Source organism: Leuciscus leuciscus, assembly GCF_965113295.1.
Source record: "Leuciscus leuciscus genome assembly, chromosome: 2".
NCBI classification, from domain to species: domain Eukaryota; kingdom Metazoa; phylum Chordata; class Actinopteri; order Cypriniformes; family Leuciscidae; genus Leuciscus; species Leuciscus leuciscus.
Window position 1 is genome coordinate 26,720,142 of NC_138726.1, and position 24,912 is coordinate 26,745,053.

Genomic DNA, 24,912 nt, shown 5'->3' on the forward strand with positions numbered 1-24,912 from the left:
GTGGCTATGAAACCATAAGTTTTATATATATTTATTAAAGTCTTTTATGCAAGGCTGCATTTATTATGTTTTCAGAAAAACAGTAAAAAAATTACGACAATTTAAAATAACGGTTTTCTGTTTTAATATATGTAAAAATGTAATTTATTCCTGTGATGGCAAAGCTGTATTTTCAGCATCATTACTCCAGTCTTCAGTGATCCTTCAGAAATCATTCAAATATGCTGATTTGGTTTTGCTGCTTAATATTTTTGTTTAAACCGTGATAAAACATTTTTCTGGATACTTTGATAAATAAAAAGTTCACGAAAATAGCTTTACTGTCATTAATGATCAAATGAATACGTCCTTGATCAATAAAAGTAATAATTTCTATAAAAAAAAAATATTACCAACCCCAAATTTTTGAAAAGTTGTGTATAAGATTATAGCTATAATTTAAATGATCATTTACAAAGTCAGTACCCATTTCCCAAAAATGCATATAAACAGGAATTCTTCTTATAAATACCTGGTACAACAAAGTGTACCATCACGTCATGTCTCCATTCTAACATGGCTGGCTGGCAGAGCAGGGGTTTGGCCCAGCTGGTGCTCCAGAGTGTGATGTTGTGCGTTTGGGTACTGGAGCCGCTGGGTGGAGGTTTTTTGGAGGGTCTATGGTGAGACGAGGGCATAGTTCCCTCTCTGCTCTCAATTCCCTCCTCATGTCGACTGCGGTGCAACAGCAGATAGATGTAGTCAGACAGGCGCACCACTCTTTTTCCTCCCTCCATCAACAATAGTTCCACCAAATAACGGTTGCCCCTGGCTGAATCTCTCCGCTTCTCTACATTTACAATTCGGACCAGAGTGTAGATCCTGATTGAGAGGCAAAAAGAAGAAACAGTTAGAAAAAGAGACAGAGGTACTGTAAATAGAGTCAACTTCAAAGAGACAATGAAGAATATGTGCATGTAAACAGTGGCGTAATTTTGTTTTAAAAAGTGGGTGGGGTGGGGGGGGGGTGGGGGGGTAACACAATGCTTAATCATAAAACAGATGTACAATAACATTACGATGTCCAGCAATCGATTTAAATAGTACATTGATTGGGTTTAAGTGGTCGTTCAATGAGGCCTTTTATATGTTGATCCGACTATTTTAAGTGTGTATTTAAGTGGTCCGGTGGTAGAACTTTTGCCAAGAGTGTCAGAGGTTCTGGGTTCTAATCAAGCGGCAACATTCTAATCTGAAAAATGAAACCTACCCGGAAGTGCGAAAAACTGCAATACATCGAAAATCCGCTAGGGGCAGGTCCCAAAAGGGAGCAAATGTCCATACTCCCCCATGTTAAAATGTCCGTTTTCACAGCATAAATTCATGTTTTTACAGGTTGGTCCCATGGACTTTTATTGTATTTTTTGATAGGTTCCGAGTGCCTGACAACTGTGAGGGGGGTGAATTTTTTTCTAACTTGTTAGTTTAGATCGTATTTAGATATAAAATGTATGACAAATAAGGGCGCGATTGACAGAGCTGACAACGAGCATAGGCTGCGCCGAGTGGAATTCCTGAAATTTGACGTCTCGGCCATGATCTGACACAACACATCATACCTGTAAGTTATCCTTTCTGAACATTTGTAGTGAAATATGGCGCCGCCCATACCCCCCATAAACGGCCTCAAAACCGTTCTTCAGAAAGTCTATGGGTGACGTCACAGACCCTTTGTCCATATTGTTTACAGTCTATGGTTCTAATCCGCACTCATATAGTTTTTATTTTATTTATTTTTTAATCAAAACCGATTATGTTTTTCAGTGGTTGTATATCAGGCAGGGACACTTTGTGTGCATTTTGTTTTCTAATTTCACCGGAACGAATAGAGAGTCTCTCCACAACGGATTGAAACGCGCGTCCGAGTGAAGACTGTGCACGAGCCAGAAACAAACACAGTATCCGCGCCACTGATCGCAGCGGCAACGAGCACTTTGATCAGTTGATTTAAAAAAACAACACATTTCAGCTAGATTGCCTCTTATTTAAAAAACAAACGAAATGAATGCTCTGCTAGTTAACTGGAGATGTTTTGTTTATTTGTATTGGTACAAAAGTGGTGGGGACAATATCGACCTTAGAAAATAGTGGTGGGGACATGTCCCACCCGCAAATTACGCCTATGCATGTAAAATATAAGCACATACTGTAACACCACACATCATGTTTAATCTAGTTGTGTCAGGGGTAATAAAGCTTTCCCATTTGTTATTTGATAAATCTGCATAAAGCGACCCACTGAGAAAGTGCTTAACAGCAGGAGCGTTCAAAATGTACACTTGAGCTGCAGGCTCAGCAGGAAAAACCCACACAAATATTTAAAGGGGTAATTTTTACCCCTTTAAATTAGTAGTAAAGTTGTCTACATCTAAAATAGTAATAATTTTTGTAAATGCATTTTATGCCTTCTGTATAATTATTCATAGTATTAATGAATACCCCCCCCCCCCCCCCTTTTTTTTTTCTTCTTCTTCTGCTGTATCTTTAAGACTATTTAAACGCTGCCTCTGCATGAGAGGGAGGTGTCCGATTTGTGAACAATCTGTTCTCCTAACTCAGTTCTTTTCATAAACTGGTTGATTTAGTACACAAAAACCTGAATGATTCCAATTCTTGAGTTCAACTCATTGACTCATTGATCCAGTTATAGCAGTTCATCGAAGGTGAAGTAATCAACAACTAAAATAATTCTCATACAAAACTATTGAATAGCTTCAGAAAACTTCCATATACAGTATAATGCCCAATTAATATGGACATCTTTTATTGTGAAAAATAAATACGGAATGCACTTTTATTTTGAAAGGTCCAAGTTCATTATTTGTAAAATTGACAAAGAATTAACTAGTAGATCCTTCAAAATTTTGTAGAAGAAAGAAAATCATACTGGTTTATACCAACATGAGTGCATTTAATTAATGACAGAGTTTTTATTTTTGGATTAACCATCCTTTAAGTATCTTCATTCTCACCCTCCATTCCGCTCGTTCAGCCTCTCCATGTACTGTGAGATCACATCAACGACCTCGTTCTCGGCGAGCTGCAGATTTCCCGAGATGTTACACCTCAGGTCGTTCCAGTCCGACCTCAGCAGCTCAAAGTCCACAGGATTCACGCTGAAGGTGCGCTGCCAGTTGATGGCCTCCTCTTTCAAACTCGGCCTCACTTGGGCCTCCTCATAACTGTACTCGGACATCTCTTCTTCTTCAAGACCCCTGCTCTGAGGAGCCATGTCCGATCCCTCAGGCATTTCCGAGATCTTTGTTGGCTGCACCTCCGGAGGCCGGCTGTTCTCAGACGAGTTTAGCCCAGGGTGGCCTCTCTTTTCTGAGCTTGATGGGGGCACGCTGTCTGGATCTGATATGAAGGCGGTAGGGTCGCCCTTATTATGAGGCCCAGTCTCTGTAGGCAAGGAAGGATGGCTGTGCTTTAACAGGGCGGTTTGGGTGGAAGTCTTATGCCCCATTAAGGAGAAGTCCAGCCATGGGAGAGAAGCAGCGGCTTGGGTTTGTAAAGACCTCCATTTTGAACTTAAATCCACAAGCCTCTTGGTCTTTCTAGATTGATGAAGGAAGAAACCAGGAAACACTTCCACAGGAGGCTTTGGTCTGCTTACTGGTGGACGGGGTCTAGTGATGTAAATTTTGTTGGTATTAGTCTCTTTCTCCACACTGGTCCCAAACACAGGCTTGCCTGCGCTACCTATAATCTTGTTAGCCAAAACATAGAGAGGGGACTTTTGAGGAAGCTTAAAGGGGGATCTTCCCTTCACAGGTGGACTAGCAGTTTCTCTAAGTTTACTTTTGTTTGGCAGTCCCGAGTCAGGGAGTTGCCATGTTAAAAAACGGCCTTTCTGAACCACTGCAGGTGTTTGGGAGTCCCCGTGCTCCTCGCTCGCTTCCGTCTGTTCATTTAGAGACACACTTTGAGACTCTAATGCACCTGCACTACCCTTTGCCTTTCTTTGTCTTATTTCTGTCATTTCATCATCCACCACCAGAGTGTGTTGATAAAACCTCCCCCCTATAGTTGTTTTACTCCTTTCTTGCTCTTTTAACTGATTGTATTGCCTTTCTTGCTGTAAGACGTGGCTCTTTGAACCCATGTCTAATCTATCAGGCTTTGAGGAGGCTGTAATCCTTGAAGTCTGATAGGGTTGACTGGACCTCCTGACTGGCCGGTTGCTGGAGTTGATTGTCTCCTCTGGGTCGACACCTTCTTCCTCCTCCAGGAAATCTGTCAAAAGAGACGTGCCCCATCAAACTAACACCCTTTAAATAATTAATATAATCTGAAATGAGAATTGCTTAATGACATGATTCAAGAATCAGTGACATGTGTTGCGATGTTGATAGAAATCTACGGCTAACCATTATCATTTCCAGGCCTTCCAATAATGCTAAATTGTGTGGTAATTTTTGACACACAATGCACTTATGAATTATATATATATAATGGAGCCACTCATTAGGGAAACTGCACCAGAACAAAAATGCACATTGTGATTTTTTTATTTGATTTTATTTTCAAATATTTTTGTTTTAGTGGCTTAATGTAGGAACTTTGTACTCGGGGTGTCATAATATGCCTGCATTAACGATAAGCATTGGGAAAAAAAAGGAATATTGTTCTCATGTTAATACTACGCATAATGATAATATCTTAAATAACCCAGTACCAGTGTCTGTTTGACACTCCAACGAAGTAGGTGGCGGTACTGCACCTTGACGCTGTTTGCCACCTGTCATAACATGGGGGGAAAAGAAACGACGCAGTGTGTAGCTACTGCCGCATGAAAATCATGTCAAAGGAGATGACAGACAGAAAAAGCAAGACTGCCTGCAACCCCAAAAAGTAAGTTCATCAGTGAGGGATTTTTTTTAAATATTTTTTTTAAGATTCTGTAAAAAAGACAGGGTGTTTAGCACTCAATTATTTTTGCCAATTATTTTTACAGTTATGGCTATGAACTCTCTACGTTTCCCGACACTCATATTTTGAGTTTGACTCATTGGCCAAAAAAGAGAATCATGAAATTAAGTTAAAGATGAATTTGACTTGATAAATGTTTTTCAGGATTTCTATAGCTATCACAATAATATTATTACCACACTTTTTTTGGGCATGGTATAATTGTGTAGTGAAACTCTGATATTGTGCCATAGTAAATTAATGGTATCTTCCTTATAGTGTAACATAAACCATGTAATGATCCTAATAAAGTTGGTGGCCAGCTGTTTTATTTACTCTTCAAAGCCCATTTCTACTCACATTTGGCGTCTGGCCTGTGTTAATTTTGAACCTTGGGAACACACATGTCGCTTGGCTCATTACAGATGTCATGGTGAGATTTTAAAGAGAGGAAACAGCTGCTGAATTCTTATCTGTTATTAAGATCCCAGCTGAACACAGACCATCAGGTTTGGGGAAGAAAACAGGCTGGTCATCCTCCTCCTCATCCATCTTCATGTACTTATAGAAGCCAAATCTATAAGACAATTCAAAAGAATGACAGGGCCATGCTTACCTTTTTTATTTATGCATTTAGATATTGACTGATTGCCTAAATTCTTGTCATGATCAGTTGGGACTCATACTTTTCTAAGTAGACAGGGGACTCTCGGTAGAAGCATTTGTTCTTTTTCTCCATATGGGCAAGTCTGGTGAAGTCATTGGGATATACATAGGAAAGGTAGACCTGGTTGAGAACACATACGAATATGAGAAAACTGGTAGTGATTTTTGGTACATGCATAAATATTACGGAAAAACTTATCAAATGAGAAAATTGGAAGATTTAAAAACAGTGACTGTAATTGGATAGCATGAGATATAACAGATGCACCACCCCTGTGTTGAACAGTAATGGCCAAAAGAGGGCACTGTTTGCTCTAAGCTCAGAAACATATTAAAAGAGATATGTGTAGATATCAGTGGTTCTCAACCTTTTTTGGGGGACCACTGTCCAAGACAATATTCAAAGGCCAAGATATTTGTGGCTGTAATGACAAAGCTGCTTATTTACATATACTAGGAGTGGCACATTCCTTAAAAATAAAGGTTCTTTGTTGGCATCTATGGTTCCACAAAGAAACTTTAACATCCATGGAACCTTTCCATTACATAAAAGGTTTTTTTTTAAGTGGAAAAAAGTTATTTAGATTGTTTAAATGTACATGATTTCACAGTCATATTCATTATGATATGTTTTATTTTAAATTACAATTTCTAATCATAAAAAAAAAAAAAAAAGATCACAGCTTGGCATCACTAGAAAATTATTTTGTATATACATTTTTAAAGAATTAAAAACATTCAATGACTTTTTCAGGTCTAGAAATTATGTTTTTAAAATTCCCTCATATATCCAGTGTGACAGTTGTTGAGGGAACGAATTGAAATGAAAAATATGATATCAGTTAACTATATATCTTTATTTTTAGCTGTTTATTTTAACGTTTACTTTGTTTTAAAAAACAATTTTAAGCCATCTTGTGGCCCTCTTCGGAAGTGTGCTGAGGCCCCCTAGTGGGTCCCAGGCCCCTGGTTGAGAACCGCTGCACTACATTTTCATGAAAAGTTTTCAATATCCTACTTATAAAACTAAACTAGCTAAATAATTATAAAAAAATTTTATTAAATTGTTTTTCAGAAACTAGCAGCTAAAGACCAGTAGCAAACTCTCAGCTTTATAATAAAACAACATAAGAGAGTGTTTGGTGAGACCATGTTACTTACAAACTGCAGGCCTTGATAGCGTGCGATAGGGAAGTCCTTCACCACATACGTAGGAGAGTAGACACAAGATGGCAGAACATTCTCCAGCCTGGACCGATCTATCATGGGAACTAGGATAACAAATATGTTATCAAATGGGACCATTCACACATTTTGATGGGACAGTTTAAATAGCTGTTACAAATAGCTTCTCAGCACAAACATTTTAGCAAATTAGCTATGTTTTCATACAGATTCCCAATGGCTTCTATTCGTCACTATAAGCTTGCACATTTACACCAACAAAATGCACCTCAGTCCTGACTGTCACATATTCTGTGGTGTTGCTTCTAACAAGCTGACATTATATCTACACCACCATATGGACCTACCAGTGCACTGCAAAGCTTCCACACAACTAGCAATTAAACATTAGGACAACTGCAACACTGTCTATCCAGATAGATGGCTGTTTGTTTTGTTCACCAACCGCAGCCATACATACACATAATAGTGCTAGAATGCTGAAAAAAAGTCAACACATATGGACAGTTTAGAATGAACATGCAGGCATAACATACATGTAGACTTTTTTTTCAGTGCTGATTGAACTATCATTTCAAAATTAGCTGTCAGTTCTATCACAATATCACCATAAAAAAAAAAAAAAAATTATATATATATATAGTACTGTGCAAAAGTCTTAGGCATGTGTACACACATACACACACACACACACACCAAGTTCTGGCACTGACAGGACAAGTAAAGATATATAATGTCAGAAAAAAAAATCTGTTTCAAATAAATGCTGCCTTTTGAACTTTCTAATCAAATAATCCCCCTCCCACTTGCAACAAAGCTTCTCTTCTCTGATGATGTGCTCATCAGCACACGGGTGTGAACCTCTCTGATCCAGAAACCTGTCACTCACATGAGATTACAGCAAAAGCAAATGACAACAATCCAACCAATCCAATAAAAGTCCCACCATGTTTTTTCCTCATTCAAGAAGCCATTTCACTTGGATATAATGTCACAATAGAAACAAGAAATGTTTCAGTACCAAGTCTGGAATAATTGCTGCTGTTCAGCTTTACCATCACAGGAATAAATTAAAATTGAAAATATATTAAAATTGAAAAAAATCTGATCAAATAAATGCAGCCTTGGATGAGCATAAGAGATTTTCAAAAAACATAAAAAAAAATCTAAACTTTTAAACATTAGTGTATTATGTTATATCAATTATTGTCAAATTATTTTACTAGGCAAAAAATAAATAAATAAATAAAAATCTCACAAAGGAGAATAGTGAACTGAATCTGTGAATTTGCATACACACCATTCGGAATACTCACTCTTGTAGAAGGTGTCTCGTAGATCTGGTTTGAGCATGTCTGCAGAATGTGTCTCTGTCCGGTGCTTAACCCGTAGAGCGAGAGAGTGACTGGCCAGTGTCTGTGGGATGTGACGAACACTGTTCATCTTCAGACTGGATTCATCTGTCAAAGACACAGAGAAGAGAGAGAATAAGGACAGTGAGAGACAGCATCTAAATTTAAATCAGCTGTCATAACATTCAACAACCTGTGCTGTTAGTTCGCCATTATAGAAATGGTAGCATCATTGCTGGAATATATCGCTGAAAAATAAATGGAGTGGCATACATTATACTCAGACCCCTGTAGTGTAGATGCTATTGCAATTTTTTTTAATGATATGTTTAAAGCATAACTATCAGCATAACTATATGAATGAAAAGATTAAATTAAAAATAAACATGAATTTTAGAATTTTCTAAATACCAGAAAATAGCAATATAGTACTAATGCATGATTTAAGAATGATCCAAAGAGCATCTTGCATTTCAATGAAAGCAAGAATATCTGACCATCTTTAGAGAGTCACATGATCAATGTCACAAATGTAATAATTTGATTAGTGACCTATAATATTCATTTAGCAAAATTATCCTTTGTTTTAATCCTAAAAATTCTAAAACAGATTTTACAGGTTTATTTTGAATCCTAGATTTTCAACATGGTCCCACACTTTCAAAAGGTATGTGTTAACATGATTATTTAATGTGACAAATGGGCATTAACTTCCATTTAAAAGTTTGGGGTTAGATATTTTTTGTTTCCTCAAAGAAACTGATCATTTTATTCAGCGAGGACACATTAAATTGATCAAAAGTGACAGAAAAGAGTTTTACATTGTTACAAAAATAATAAATGTTGTTCATTTGAACTTTATATTCATCACAAATTATTATTATTATTATTTTTTGATCAGTTTCCACAAAAACATAAAGCAGCACTACTTTTAATATTAATAAGAAATGCGTCTTGATCCTCAAATCAGCATATTAGAATGATTTCTGAAGGATCATGTGACACTGAAGACTGGAGTAATGATGCTGAAAATACAGCTTTGCCGTCATAGGAGTAAATGACATTTTAAAGTCATTATTATTGTTATTTTAAATTGTAATAATACTGTAAGGATGGATTTCTTTTAAGACTGAACTTGAGAATCCTTACCTGCATTAAAACAATAAAACTCACTCATCTGGAGAGATCTCAAAGAAAGAGCATAACACAATGCTTTGCCCAGACTTCTCTCCTCACTTATCTATGAGCCTCTTTCTACCTACTCCCCTCCTTTCACCCTGGCTCAAGTCAATGAAAGTTCACTAAGAATGTTGATTACACATATCTTATGTTAGACGTATCTTGTAAATATATATATTTTTCTCTTTCATGTATGGTATCATTTTAAATGACTCAAATTTCACAGCAGTCACTTATATTACGTGAAAGATTGAAAACTTAGGAGAATTCTGTTCTCCTGTTGTGTGTGGTGTCTCTTCAAGATATCTGATAATCATTGTTCCTCTCCCCCAAAACCAAGTGTGACCCTTTGGGGCACGAGAGTAGATCCAACAAATCCAAACAATATTGGTGTAGTAAATATTTACAACTCTTTTGTTCTGGTCTGGGTATTTAAGGGAAACTGGCTGAAGAGTCACTGGGAATTCTGTAACCAGAAAACCCCCACACAGTGCTGTGTTGGTATCTTCCTGAGTCCTGCACTCAGAACACTCACACGCATGATACATTTTTACCTGACAAATAAACCTGACAAATGTATTCTGTATTCTTCTGAAATTATTATTACCCGTAGATTATGAGGTGGCTTGTGCTACCACAAATCTGTGTCCAGGAGAGGTCAAACTAAAGGCTCATGAATAAATGGAGCAGTAGGCATGTCATCTGAAGACCTTTTGATTTCTGTCTATCAATGACTTAGCAAGTTGTACAGAAGTGGCTAAATAAACTACACTTTTTTATGAGAGAGCAGTAGGCAACCAACTAAAAAGGTAATAGCTAACCCTACTCCCTTTGAGTAAGATCAGACAGGCGAGTTTGTGTCCCTGAGATCCACGTAACCCAGCTGGCGTGTGTCTTTATGCGGCATCGGGCCCCTAATGAACGAATAACTGAAATGATGGGATACCCAGAACAATCAAATACCTAAATTAAAACATAACCAATATTTATGGTTAGTTCCTAACTAGAAACCAAGTCTAAATTTAATAACCATTTGAAATTGGAGTCAGACTAAGCACGGAACTAGAATCAAATTTAAACAAAATTATAATAAATTAAGTGAATTTCACAGAAGCGCTGAAAAGACCTACACACATTATACCTCCGCCCACGCCATTGGATTCCATTGTTGAGCCGACGGGTGGCCCTTACTTCACAATGTTGCTGTTTTTTACTGCCTTGCTGAGCATAAGAGATGTATTATGAACAGTGTATATTTATTTACAAAGGAATTACAACCACTGAAAATAATGTATCAAATGTCCTAAAGTTGACAGTTGATGCTCATAGACAGCCGTCAGGAAACAAGAAGCTTGCTGCTTGTCATCACAACTGCAAAGTTTAAAGTGACATTTCATTGACACAGAGCCAAACTGCACCAGAGAGGAGGTGAGTTATGGACGGCATATTTTAGTTCAGCTTTTATATAGCATTACATCTTTACACTAAATCTGGAGCCAGTACAGACCATCAATAAACATGTTACTCTTCAACACCATCCACACTGCTAGGCTTCAAATTCAAAATACAACCTCCCTCTGGGAAACCTAATTTCTGGTTGGATCAGTTTATTTAATTATTTTTGTATGGACACTTCCCTAAGGCATAAAGAGATGCAACCAGGCTCACACACACTTCCCGTGCTTTAAGACAATCCCTTAGAAATCAGTCTATGGGCACTGAAGCATGCAGGTGTGTGTTGTGTGTGTGTGTGTGTGTGTGTGCCTGTGTGTGTGTGAGAGGGAGACTATATTCATTACGGCTTTCCTCCTGACATTATGAGAGCTCACAACAGTGTCTGCTCAGTTAGCCGCTGATGAAAACACACTTTAATTAGTCCTATCAATCTACTGCAAATATGTTACTGGGCAAGTATAAGTTATAGTCTATCAGCCAAGTTATAGTCTGTCTACACTGATGCTAGAAATGCTGAAAGAAAGCACGTGGCACTGACAGAGGGATGAAAAGAGAGAGTATAAAGGGATAGCCTAGAGTAACATCCAATATGAAGACAAAGAACAAAGAGATGGAGCAGAGTTGTGCCATTATAGGCTAAAAAGACTGCAGGCTTTGACTGATGTGTCCGTTGATGCTGTTGAAGCTTTAAAGCTTTAGTCATAGGCCATATGGCTTTATTGATTATTGAACAGACACATAACAAGCAAATTTAATTGGACAGAAAATAGAATAAAATCTCAAACAAACTTTCTTCTATTTTGTCTCTGCATTTCTCCTCTTTCTAACTTGCAAATATTACAAATATTGTTGGCTCTTGTAAGTCACTTTGGATAAAAGCGTCTGCTAAATGCATGTAAATGCATTTGTCCTATTGTTCATAATTTGCAGATATTTTATCTTATTATACTTCAATTACACAGGCGTAATTGAAGTATGGCAACACGACGCATTGTCTCGTTCCCACCTCAGGGAACCGGGTTATGTACGTAACCCTGAGAAGTTCCCTTTCGAGGAAACATGGATGATGCATCATGTTGTAAACACAATGGGAACGTCAATGACCCTACCACCATACTGAGAGGATGCCTGCATCACAGATGTGAAAGTTGCACAAGCACCAACATTAGTTTAGGAATGAGACAACCCAACAGCACCTGAGAGCCCAGGGTTGACCAAACATTCACAACATAAAACCTGATGAATGTGTGCGGAAAGGACCAGCTTGCCGCAGCACAAACATCTTGCAAAGACGCACCCGTTGCCAGCGTCATTGAGGCAGCCACACCACGGATAAAATCATCCTTCACACCTAGAGGCGGAGCAAGACCACGCGCCTCATAGGCCACAGAGAGACCGCATTTGCGACTCAATGAGAAATAGTTTGTTTGGAAGCGGTGGAACCTCGGTCACCAAAACATACAAAGAGTTGATCAGTCATAAGCCACTGGCCAGGGCTGCGTTTCCCAAAAGCATCGTAAGCCTAAGTAGTTCGTAAAAAAGATCGTACGACTGATCTTAATATTACGGTCTGTTTCCCAAAAGCATCGTAACTTAAGTAGCACTTAAAAATCATTGTAGATCTACGAGTGCTCTGGAGTAATCGTAAATCCCCAAGTGCATCGTAAGAAGACAGATTTATGAGGTCACCTGCAGGACAAACGGCAGATTACACTTTTATCTAGATTTAACAGATTACACTGCAAAGTGAGTACAAATATAAGGTTTTGATTGTACTTTTTTATTGTACACTTTATTGTACTTGCTTTTTGTTTAAATGAATGTATAAATTAAATAATAAAAAAAGGGAAGAAAAAATACACATCTAAATGAAATGAATGAAAAAAAAAAAAATCATAAAAGAACGAAGTAATGTGGGAAATATGCTTCAAAGACTGGGCAAAATATGGATGAATAAAAAGAAAAAATCTGTCAATGACTTGCTGACGTGCACGAAAACCAGCCATGTATTGGGGATTTCTTGCAGACCACCTTCCCTGATCTTTGAACACCCCGGGTTGCAGTTAGTTTGCAATGTCTACCCAGATGTTTTGTTTTTCCTTATTTGTATGGTGTCCTTTAAATCTGTTAAAAATAACATCTTTGTATCTCCTCTAAAATTAGGCCTACATTAATTTCATCTTTTTTGAAAGGTATCTTTTCTTGTTTGTTTTTTTGTCCATACATTTTGTCAGTAGGCTATCTCCGCCTGAATGTAGACTTTAGACTTGTCTTGATTGCTAATCCACAGATGACGATTATTAGGTTAAATCTAATATTTAAGGCTAAACGTTCAGAATACGATTCCATATAAGGTTATATTTCAGCTCTTCGCGAATGGACAGCGACTCTTAAGTAGCACGTAAAACGCGTTCTCGCGCGTTCATGTTAAGTGCATTTTTGGGAAACGCTCTTGGAATTGCTGCGAGCGTTCGTAACCTTGCACGTAGAGAGCGCTCTTAAGAGCTAAGATACATCGTTATCGGGAAACCCGGCCCTGAACAGTGGACGTTTGTTTTAAGGGCCCAGACTGGACAAAACGTATTCAGTCTCTCTTGTTCTGGAGTATCAAACAGATGAGGGGAGAAGGATTGGAGAACAACAGGATGGAAGAGAGATGAAGGCACTTTTAGGATGTAATTTGGCCTAGGATGCAAAATCACCTTAACTAGTCCGAGGGCAAAACCGAGACAGGACTCTGCAACTGAAAGGGCGATGAATTTAAGGGTCAAAAACTTCTCAGAAACGGACTCCAAGGGTTCAAAGAGAGTATCCAACAACCCTTCCAATACAATTGACTGTGGTTTGCAAAAGGCCTATGCAGAGTACTGTGTGAGAAAAAAAAAAACTTACGTTTACAGTTTCAGTGACACTACTATATTACACTACTATATATGATGTTGAATATAATGTAGAATAATACAATGGGAGAATATTTGTGGGTCCTGATAGTAATAAAATATTAATATTATTATTTTAAGAATTATAAAGTAATAATTATAAAGTAATAATAACTATCTTCTTTATTTATTTAAAATATCGCGATAGTATCGTATCACAAATTCAGTATTGTGATTTGTATTGAATCGTGACATGAGTGTATTTTGTTACACCCCTAATGATCAATATAACCATGATGTAGATGTAATAAAAACTATATTAAAAATGTAATTAAAAGAAAAGTTTATAAATGACAATGAAATGAAAAATTATGGGGGAAAAAACAAAGCAAATGGGAAGGGAGACTGGTTCATGAAGGTTCACCATATACTCTCTCTCTTGTTAATAGAGCAGAAAGACAGTCAAAGTTAAACTTCTCGCTCTGGAGATCTCCCTCCATCTGCATCTCCCAGATGGCATGACTAGAGAGAGAAAAAGAGTGTGTCTGTGTGCCTTACATACGGTGCGGTCTTCCTTAAGGGAGTGGTCTGCGTGATTAATGATTAGGACACTCCGGAGTTGGCTCCGTACTCTCCGGTGAGCTGTGTGGGATGGCGGTGGAAGCTAATGCACATCCCCCTCTCCCTCAGCTTGTTAAGTACTGTAAGGATTTAATCGAAAAATTGCTTTCGTCTCAAATAATTATGTAAACGAAGCAAAGGAGGGCCATGGGGATTGTCTTTCTTCTTTCCCCTCCCTCTCTCACTTTGTGTCTCTACTTCCTCTTAAAAGCATGTGTAAATTAAAGTCAGTTCCCTTGATGAATAGCATTAATTTGAAGGGGAGCGTGTGAACATATGTAATGCTTGATAAGACGATAGGCAAAGGAGTACAACGTACATGCTGACTGTCACCGCAAACACAGGAGGCTCAGGGGAAAGTGTTTTCTGGTGATTACCTAGTTGCCACTGCCTCCATTTAAATGTAAGTGCAATGTCACTTTTCACACAAACAGCAGAACTGCAGAAGCTGTGATGTTCAGAGGCTGTGAATGTGAACTGCAATATTCAGATATGATTGCAAATGGCAGAGTTTGCAAATGTCACTCTTGAGAATTCATTCCATTTTCTGTTTTATCTTCCCTGAAACATGTGCATGTATATTTAGCATGAAAAAAATCTCTAAAAGGAAGGAGGATTTACCTGTGTACAACGAGATATAAGCTGAGTCAATGACATCATACTTCAGCCCAGGAAGGAAAGGTCTCCACTGCAAGAGAAGAGACGGACAAAGAGGTGTAAAGGAGAGAAAAGTCTGCTGGGGCAAATTCACAAATCAGTTGCGACACTTTGCGATACAGGATTTCAGGGCAAAACAAATGCCTTATTCCAGGGCGCTTTATTCCACCTAACCACCTGGAATTCAGTTCAGGATGCTAATAATTAAAATAATAACTTTTAAAATGAAAAATGTTCATAAAATTAATAATTCACTAACCATCTGCAATCCAGATTACCAGAGGGTAAAAATAAAATAAATAAAATAAATAAAAATTATATTTTTTTAATATTTAAAAATTATCATTTTAATTATTCATTATGACCCAATTCCGATTTTTTCCCTCCCATGTGGCACAGATCGGATATGACCCAAGAACATGTAAGCAGGACAATACGTGCATTTGCGAAGATACATGCATTTGCGTCTGCAATGAAAGTGGACAGATCAGATATTCGGCCTAAGCTTTTCGGCCTAAGCTTTTCCGGGTCAGTTCGTCTACCTTGGCTTGTTTTTTGTATAGTGTATTATGTATGCCAAGTGTAAAGTGTAAAGTGTAAATGCAAATATCGGATATGGGTCAGTTTTAAAAGAAAATGTAAGCTGGATATAGTCAACAAATCGGAATTGGGCATCAAAACCTCTAGTGCAAATGCAGGCATTTTGTGTTTAGCACAGACTTTTGCCATATTTGTGGCATTTACATAATTCATTTAGTGAATCGAGAGCTTAAACAATGCAGACAGCGAAGGCAAAGCAGGCACAATTCATTTTTAGAGAATCCCCCTCCACCCTCACTGTCTTTCTGCTTTCACCTTCACAATGCTCTGGGACGACACTGGCTCTCGAAATAGATGGGAAACAGACACATAGCAATTTTTCTAAAGAGGCTCTACAATTACAACATCACTTCTCGGCCACTCTTACGCAAGAGGTCAATTTAGCAATCGCATAACAAAAAACTCTTATCACACTGATTTTAGAATCACACACTTCCACTCTTTCATTCGCACACCAATGCCACACTACACAACAGCTTTCAGCATTTCAGACTGTACAGTTGAACAAAGTAGGGGGAAGAGATACAGAGAGAAAAAGAGAACAAAGAGAGGAGAAAATATGAGAGAAATTCATTTGAATTTAGAGCAGTTTGATGTCGACATTGCTTATAGTTTGACAGTTCCAGGCCCAGAAAATGGTACATAACAGAGAAGCAGTGTCTATCAAACTCACTGTCTTTGCATACTAATCGTCACAAGCACACACTCAAAATATGAGCATTTAGAACGATTATTTGACTCAATTATGAATTCCCTGATTTATTTGACAGTCGAGGAATCTTGAGAAAGACTCCAGTTAAGTGCCAGAATCAAACATGTAATAGACGTACCCTTACTTTTAACACACTGATGAGGGTTAGTTTTGGACAACACAACATAAACATCCACACACCTGAATCAGTTTTCTTCAGTGTTTAGTATTCACCCTGTTGTTCTGCACAGCTTGTGTTTCTCAAGGTCAGATTTGCCTTTCGGGAATCGATGGAGTGCAGTTACAGCACAATGTCAGATCTGAGAAGTCACAGATGCCTGTTTGCCCCCAGTGACATAATACACACACGCGCACAAACACAAATATATCCATGCAAACAATCAAGCACGTTCCCACACCAACAAATACACCTATACTGTAAGCAGTATTACACACTGATCAAGGACTAGATAGGCAGCCAACACATACTTTCCTTTATCACTGTCTATATAACTAAAAAAATCTTTAGGTTGACTAGTAGTAACACTTTAGAATAAGGTTCCATTTGTCAAAATTAACTACATTAGTTAATGAACTAACAACGAAAAACACTTATTTTTCTTGGTTCATGTTAATTTCAACATGTACGAATACATTACTAAAATCAAAAGCTATAACTGTAAATATTATTCAATGGACCTGAGCTAACATGAACTAAAAATGAACATTGTATTATTATTAACTAACGTTAGCAAAGGTTAATAACAGTACACAAATAACTGTTCAGTTAAAGACAGTCTCAAAGCATTGCAATCCCTAGAAAACAACATGTAGCTTGCATTGCACGTATTGCATCAGCTACATATTTATTTCTCCTTTGTATTGACGAGGAATAAAATTGAGCCCATTCACTGTTGACTGGCAGCACCATCCATAATAGTTCCTCCTGCAAATGTCATATTGGATAGTTTCTGGTCAGACTACATCAGACAGGCTTTATTAGATCTCTTTGTCCTTACAAAGCCTGGGGATTCTGTTAAAATGCTAATCAGCCTCAGAATAACTCTCAAAGCAACCATGAAAAGTTTAAGCACATATGCACATCACAGAGGTTATCCTACCTTTTCTGATTTAATAGCCGAAACTGGGGGGAAAGGGGAATCTTTGCGTTGCCGTGAGCCTAAAAACATAGAACATCTAAAGCATATCGAGTCAACTCGACAGTCTAGCTCACTGCACTTTTGTTAATAAATGAATTTCTGTGTTTGCCACAGATAATTAGCTGTTTTTGCTTTTTGGTGTCTGGTCCCTGTTGACTCTCTAGCTGAGAATACCTCCAAGTTCAATGAATTTATTCATTGGGCTCCTCTCATGTCTTTGAACATCCTATTCGCTCTGCAGTGAACATTAAATAAGATGTGAAACACAGATGCGTCATCTTGGGCCTTCTTTGCCTCCAGGCTCTGAAAGTTGTGCAGTGCGAATTTGGGTGAAAATAATAATAATAATTATAATAAGTGATACAAAGTTGTGCAGGAGTGACAGCTTTTTTATGGTCACATTAGCGTTGTGAGTAGATAAGTGAGTTAAAGATAATAATAATTTTTAAAAAAATGTCTCTTAGACTATAGCAGGAAAGACGTAACAATTCAGCTGACAGACTTTGAGCAGAAGTGAAAAATCTATAGACAATGACACCAAATCCTTTCTTTCCAATGAACAGCTCCACTATCTGTATTCTGTGCTGATTGTCCAGTCAATTGTGTGAAATAAAAGGGTCAAACTAACTGAATTACTCAGTTGTCTAGTTTGTTCTTTTGTTTGACTGACATTAGATGAAGTTCTACATTCTTATTAATTTATCTAAATATTATATCATAAAGCAACAAAGTGATCTAGGGGTCATGAATTAAGTTTACAAATGAGGCTGCTATTCTAAGAAGCATCATAATATGCAGAGTTGAGAAAGATTTATGAACCTGAAACATTTATGAATTCACTTTTGTTCTTTAGCCATTATTGATTATACAATGTTAGATTTATTCATTCAGCAGATGCTTTTATCCAAAGTGATTTAAAAATGAGGAATACTACAAAAAATGCATTGCTATGAAAACAGCAACATGAGAAGTATGGAATGCCAAACCTGACTAAATGAATAAATAAATAAATACATAAATAAATATACAAAGAAATGTAAAAAATTAAAATAAAATAAATGAGTATTTATACTTTTATTTCCTTTTATTTTTTTTCACATTTATTTCTTTTTTCATTTATTTAGGCTATTTGTATGTACATATACTGTATGTACCTGGAGGTTACGCAGGGAATGAATGACTTAGAGATTGGCAATATGGGCAAAATTTTATATCACGGTTTATGTCCTTTAATATCACCCTAACTGTATATAGGTTTACCATACATAGGCCTACTCTTTATTCTGGACATGGCTGTAAAATATCAGCCGGTCGGGATTTCTAAAATGTCTTGGCACACATGAACGCAGAATCTTTGACACAGAAGCGCGTGAAATTATCCACTATTAATCACATTTCATGTAAATGTTCTGGATGAGGCTGATAAGAGCTTGGGTTTATTGTCGATGAGACTTGCACACCAGCTCAGAATGAGGAGAGAAACCAGCGCACATTTCACTGTTTAAAGTCTACGCAAGCATTATTGATTATTGATCAATGCGTTTGAAACGCGACTGCAAATTCAATTCACATTTTCTAATTTTACATGAGCAACATGTGACAATTCAAATGCTTATAAATATAACGCATATTCTAAAGATGCTGCTCTTAGATACTGATTAATCACACGTCTTAGGCTAAATCATCAATTGCAACTATTCGGGATTAAATCAAACAAAAGGAGCATCATGTAAGCGCAGCTGAGACACACATATGCCATGCATTGTAGATACGTACACAGAAGCTAACTGAGTTACATATTTTTTTTATTTTTTTTTACCAAAATGTATTACTACTTTCTGAACACCCCACAACATTAATGACATATTTAACTTCCAGAAAAACATATTTTCCCACCTCAGGCATCAAATCTCTATTATTATTGGTAATTATTTTAAGATATGGGCACTATTAGTCTTCAACCCCGTTATGGACACTATGGGAGCTCTCTGAATACGATTATAAAATACATTTGTAATGAAATCAACATTTTCCTATAAATCAGATGTCCCTCACACTAATTCAGTAATTGCAAATATAAAAGTTACATAAAAGTTCACTCTTATTCTGTACTAAAGCCTGACATGGGCACTTTTTGTGACAGCAACCTCATCATTTTTTATCAAAGATGTGACTTACTGTAACTTCAGAATTTGAACTCCTGGTATTCTTATGATGGCTCTGAACATTTCAGATTGAGTTCAACAAACATTAAATTACATTTTCATAAACTTAAAAAATAATTAATAAAAATGTAGGTGTGACGGGGTTGAGACAGGGTTGAAGATGGTAACGGGGTTGAAGAGACAAATACAGCTTAACATATAAATAGTTGTTTTTTTACTCAAATTCACTGTAAGATTTACTATAAGCACTGTATTTCATTGTGTAACAAAGAAAGACAACAGATATAAATCGCAATTGCAACTGAGTTTTATTGACCTGACTGCAGGAAAAACAATAACATAGTACCTACATTAGAACATTATAAAATGACTGAATATGACCTCAAAATAAAACATAACTTGTGTGCTTTTTTAATGCGTGTGTGTGTGTGTGTGTGTGTGTGTGTGTGTGTGTGTGTGTGTGTGTGTGTGTGTGTGTGTGTGTGTGTGTGTGTGTGTGTGTGTGTGTGTGTGTGTGTGTGTGTGTGTGTGTTTGTGCGTTTTTTTGCATGTGCGCATGCTTCGTGGCAAAGAAGTAAAGGGGTTGAGTGTGACAGGGTTGTGTATTTATTTATTTTTCTAATTGTATTATTCATATCCCAAGTACACTTTCATAGAAAGCCATGAGGGACATGACAAAGTAGGTGGTGTCAACTGAAAGAAAAAAACAAGATTTCTAATATAACTAAATGTATGTCATTATTTTTAAACTTTATTAAAGGAGACATTTTAATTAATACAAAAAGCTTTTAAAAATAAATGTTGGTGACCCAATAGATAAAATACACTTAAAAAGGTCAGAGGGACTCAAATCATACCGGTTTCGTGGAATGACTCATATAATGCCATTCAGAGTCCGCTTCTGCACGTCCCACATCTGCAGTGCGAAGATAGATTTTGCTGAAATTGATTTTATTTTACTGGTAGGCTAAAAGCCATATAGTAGTGGCTTTTTATTATAACTGTTCTAATTGATCGATTAAAATGAAGAACTTGACATAAGCCTAGCTGATGATGCATAGGCCTACTATTTAATACGATTTTTTTTTTTTAAATGCCCCTGGAAATCAATTTATAGCGGAAATATCACCTCTTTATGGAAAAGTTTGTTCTTATTGCTGTCCACATTGTTTTTGGAAGATGCATTAAAAATGCAGTTAGCTTCTATGTACGTAGCCTATCTACAATGCATGGCATGAGATGTGTGTCTCAGCTGCGCTTACATGATGCTCCTTTTGTTCAATCCCGAATAATTCCAATTGATGATTTAGCCTAAGACGTGTGATTAATCAGTATCTAAGAGCAGCATCTTTAGAATATGCGTTATATTTTTAAGCATTTGAATTGTCACATGTTGCGCATGTAAAATTAGGAAATGTGAACTGAATTTGCAGTCGCGTTTCAAACGCATTGATCAGTACCTATGCTTGCGTAGACTTTAAACAGTAAAATGTGCTCTGGTTTCTCTCCTCATTCTGAGCTGGTGTGCAAGTCTCATCGACAATAAACACAAGCTCTTATCAGCCTCATCCAGAACATTTACATGCAATGTGATTAATAGTGGATAATTTCACGCGCTTCTGTGTCAAAGATTCTGCGTTCATGTGTGCCAAGACATTTTAGAAATCCCGACCGGCTGATATTTTACAGCCATGTCCGGAATAAAGAGTAGGCCTATGTATGGTAAACCTATATACAGTTAGGGTGATATTAAAGGACATAAACCGTGATATAAAATGTTGGCCATATTGCCAATCTCTAAGTCATTCATTCCCTGCGTAACCTCTTACGTTTGGTTTGGTCACACCACACTGTGGCTTCAAAGCTTCAGCACTGCCACTCTGAGCTCGATTGCTATGTCTGAGGTAACACACACCCCCCTCATTAGCATACAGAGGAATAAATATAGAAATAAATAAATGTAGAAATAAATACATGTGGAAATAAATAAATGTGGAAATAAAAAAAAATGTGGAAAAAAATAAAGAAAATGAAGGTATAAATACTCTTTTTTATTTATTTATGTATGTATGTATGTATGTATTTATTTATTTATTATTAAGTAAGGTTTAGCATTTCATAGACAAGTTGTTATACAGAGCTCCATAATTGACCCCAAAAATACAAGCTCAGAAATATACGTGAAACCCACGACCCTGTGAAACAACAGAAAGAGAATGGTACAGTTAAGTACGTGCATTAAGAGTAGAGACAGTAGAGATAGAAAAGGACAGATAGAAAAGGACTCAGCTGTTCTGATGGAGTTGGTAAGATTGATATATGCACTGACAGGTTCGCTGAAGACCAAACACGCCATTGCTTTCTGAATCATTTGCAGTTGTTTGATTGTGGATACAGCATGACCGCCTAAAAGAGCACTGCAGTAGTCTAGTATAGAGATGTTCAAGCAGCATGCTTAGATAAGAATGGTCCGATATTACTGAAAAATCTATGTGCTTGGATGATACTCTAGGTTCAGAAATGTTTTGTGTATCTAGAAGAGTAGGGATCCAAGCATTGAACCCTGAGGTACCCCGTGGTAGCTGACTTTCCTGCTATTTTGTTAATCATATTTAACACAAAGATTTAGTTTAGGATAAATACATATATAATAAAAAAGTGTGTAATATTAAAGGGGATAAAAGTTAAACAAATTAAATAATGTTAAATAATGTTAACTTACATAAATAACATTTACAGCGGGGGAAATAAGTATTGAACACGTCATCATTTTTCTCAGTAAATATATTTCCAAAGGTGCTATTGACATGAAATTTTCACCAGATATTGGTAACAACCCAAGTAAGCCATACATACAAAGAAACTAACACAAATAAGTTCAGAAATTAAGTTATGTGTAATAATGTGAAATGACACAGGGAAAAAGTATTGAACACATGAAGAAAGGGAGGCGCAAAAAGGCATGGAAAGCCAATACAACTGCTGAAAACTTACAGTAATTAAAAAGCAATCCAGCCCCCTGTCAGTGGAAATTAATAACAGCTGGTTCTGTCCCAAATGATGGCCTACAAAAAGGTCTCATTGCCAAGGTATCACACAAGACACATCTCATGATGGGTAAAAGCAAAGAGCTGTCTCAAGACCTTCGCAACCTAATTGTTGCAAAACATAATGATGGCATTGGATATAGGCGCCATTCTAAGCTTCTGAATGGTCCAGTGAGCACTTTTGTGGCCATAATACGGAAGTGGAAAGACAGTAATTTCACCATAAATTTGCCTCGACCAGTGCTCCTCGCAAGATTTCTGATAGAGGAGTGAAAAGAATAATCAGAAGAGTTGTCCAAGAGCCAACACCAAGTTGTATGGTGTTTTTAGGGTAATGTGCACTGCCATTTCTCCTCCAAATATGGTGTGTATTATGGCATCCAAACAGTTCAATTTTGCTCTCATGTGACCACACTATATTCTCCCAGTATTTCACTGGCTTTTCCAAATGTTGTGCAGCAAACTTTAAATGAGCTTCAACATGCTTTTTTTTCAGTAATGGAGTCTTGCGTGGTGAGCGTGCATACAGGCCATGGCGGTGGAGTGCATTACTTACTGTTTTCTTTGAGACAACAGTACCTGCTATCTGCAGGTCTTTTTGAAGCTCTCCACAAGTGATCCTTGGCTCTTGGACAACTCTTCTGATTATTCTTTTCACTCCTCTATCAGAAATCTTGCGAGGAGCAGTGGTCGAGGCAAATTTATGGTGAAATTATTGTCTTTCCACTTCCGTATTATGGTCCCAAAAGTGCTCACTGGACCATTCAGAAGCTTAAATGGCGCCTATAACCAATGCCATCATTATGTTTTGCAACAATTAGGTTGCGAAGGTCTTGAGACCCATCATGAGATGTGTCTTGTGTGACACCTTGGCAATGAGATCTTTTTGTAGGCCATCATTTGGGACTGAACCAGCTGTAATTAATTTCCACTGACAGGGGGCTGGATTGCTTTTTAATTACTGTAAGTTTTCAGCAGTTGTCTTGGCTTTCCATGCCTTTTTGCGCCTCCCTTTCTTCATGTGTTCAATACTTTTTCCCTGTGTCATTTCACATTTTTACACATAACTTAATTTCTGAACTTATTTTTGTATGTTTCTTTGTATGTATGGCTTACTTGGGTTGTTACCAACATCTGGTGAAAATTTCATGTCAATAGCACCTTTGGAAATATATTTACTGAGAAAAATTATGACGTGTTCAATACTTATTTCCCCCGCTGTATATGGAAGGGGGAGAGAGAGAGACAGAGGGAGCAACAACATCTGCTATCAAAGGGGCTTGTATGGAAATGTATTAAATTATGTATTAAAAATATATACATTTTATACAAAGTATTTTTTTACTTAGGGGGTTCTATCTATTTGTTTTCTATTACATTATCAGCTCTCTCCTCTCTCTCTCTCTCTCTCTCTCTCTCTCTCTCTCTCTCTCTCTCTCTCTCTCTCTCTCTCTCTCTCTCTCTCACTTTGTTTGTTTTCTACTTTCTATCTTCTCCTGCATAATAAAATTACTGAGATGCGCTGGCTAAACTCTGCATCCTTTGGGTGCAGTCTGGAAATAATCAGGCTATCAAAGAGGCTGTTATGCTACTCAATGATATTGTAATGATCAGAGACACAGTATCTATAAATGTTTAAATGGGTAATGAGTTACAAAAGTGGGCTGATAGATGTCTGTTTGCTGTGAATATAGACACTATATATTCTTTTTTTGACAAAATTTTACATGGTTAGCACTGCAGCAATAATTCTGACTCGGCCATTACCAAGAACATCTCTGTATGCGTTTTGCAGTATTAAGTGACGCAAGCCTTGGAAAATATTTCCTTGACTAATTTGCCATGTTTCTCTGTTATTCGGCTTTAAATAATGCAATAACTAAAAGAGGTAGACCATAGAAGACCATAGAAGCATAAGGGCACATAAAAGCTTTGGTGGACAGTCTAATGGTAAGAAAAGATACTAAAAGGTAGCAAGATGTCCTGGATAAAACAATATCAATAAAAAGGTTTTATATACAATTTCTACACACTATCACATAGTAGGTTTCATTGACACATTCACTTAAGTTTTATTGAGGACACTTCAACATCTACAGTAAATTACCAGAATTTTCCAAACTCTGGCTCTGTACTCACCCCCACCTCCACATGGTCTGAACCTCTGTCATCTTGCTTGTGCAAAACCTCAAAGTAGTATCGACGCGAGGACATAAGACTGCAGAGAGAGAGAGAGAGAGAGAGAGAGAGAGAGAGAGAGAGAGGAGGGAAAAGGAGGAGAATTAAAGTGAAAGAAAGAGAGAGC

The 24,912-nt window shown here is 37.2% G+C and overlaps 1 protein-coding gene across 1 annotated transcript in view; it reads right to left on the bottom strand.

Moving 5' to 3' along the window:
* b4galnt4b (beta-1,4-N-acetyl-galactosaminyl transferase 4b) overlaps positions 1 to 24,912 on the bottom strand; it is a 117,717-nt gene that overhangs the window by 6,418 nt on the left and 86,387 nt on the right. Inside the window, exons 9-16 of the mRNA XM_082161845.1 lie at positions 24,747 to 24,825; positions 14,909 to 14,975; positions 8,118 to 8,261; positions 6,778 to 6,887; positions 5,637 to 5,737; positions 5,454 to 5,527; positions 3,012 to 4,275; positions 512 to 861 (exon numbers count right to left, since the gene is read on the bottom strand). Coding sequence (XP_082017971.1) covers positions 512 to 861; positions 3,012 to 4,275; positions 5,454 to 5,527; positions 5,637 to 5,737; positions 6,778 to 6,887; positions 8,118 to 8,261; positions 14,909 to 14,975; positions 24,747 to 24,825 — 2,189 coding nt within the window. The remainder of the gene's footprint in view (positions 1 to 511; positions 862 to 3,011; positions 4,276 to 5,453; positions 5,528 to 5,636; positions 5,738 to 6,777; positions 6,888 to 8,117; positions 8,262 to 14,908; positions 14,976 to 24,746; positions 24,826 to 24,912) is intronic.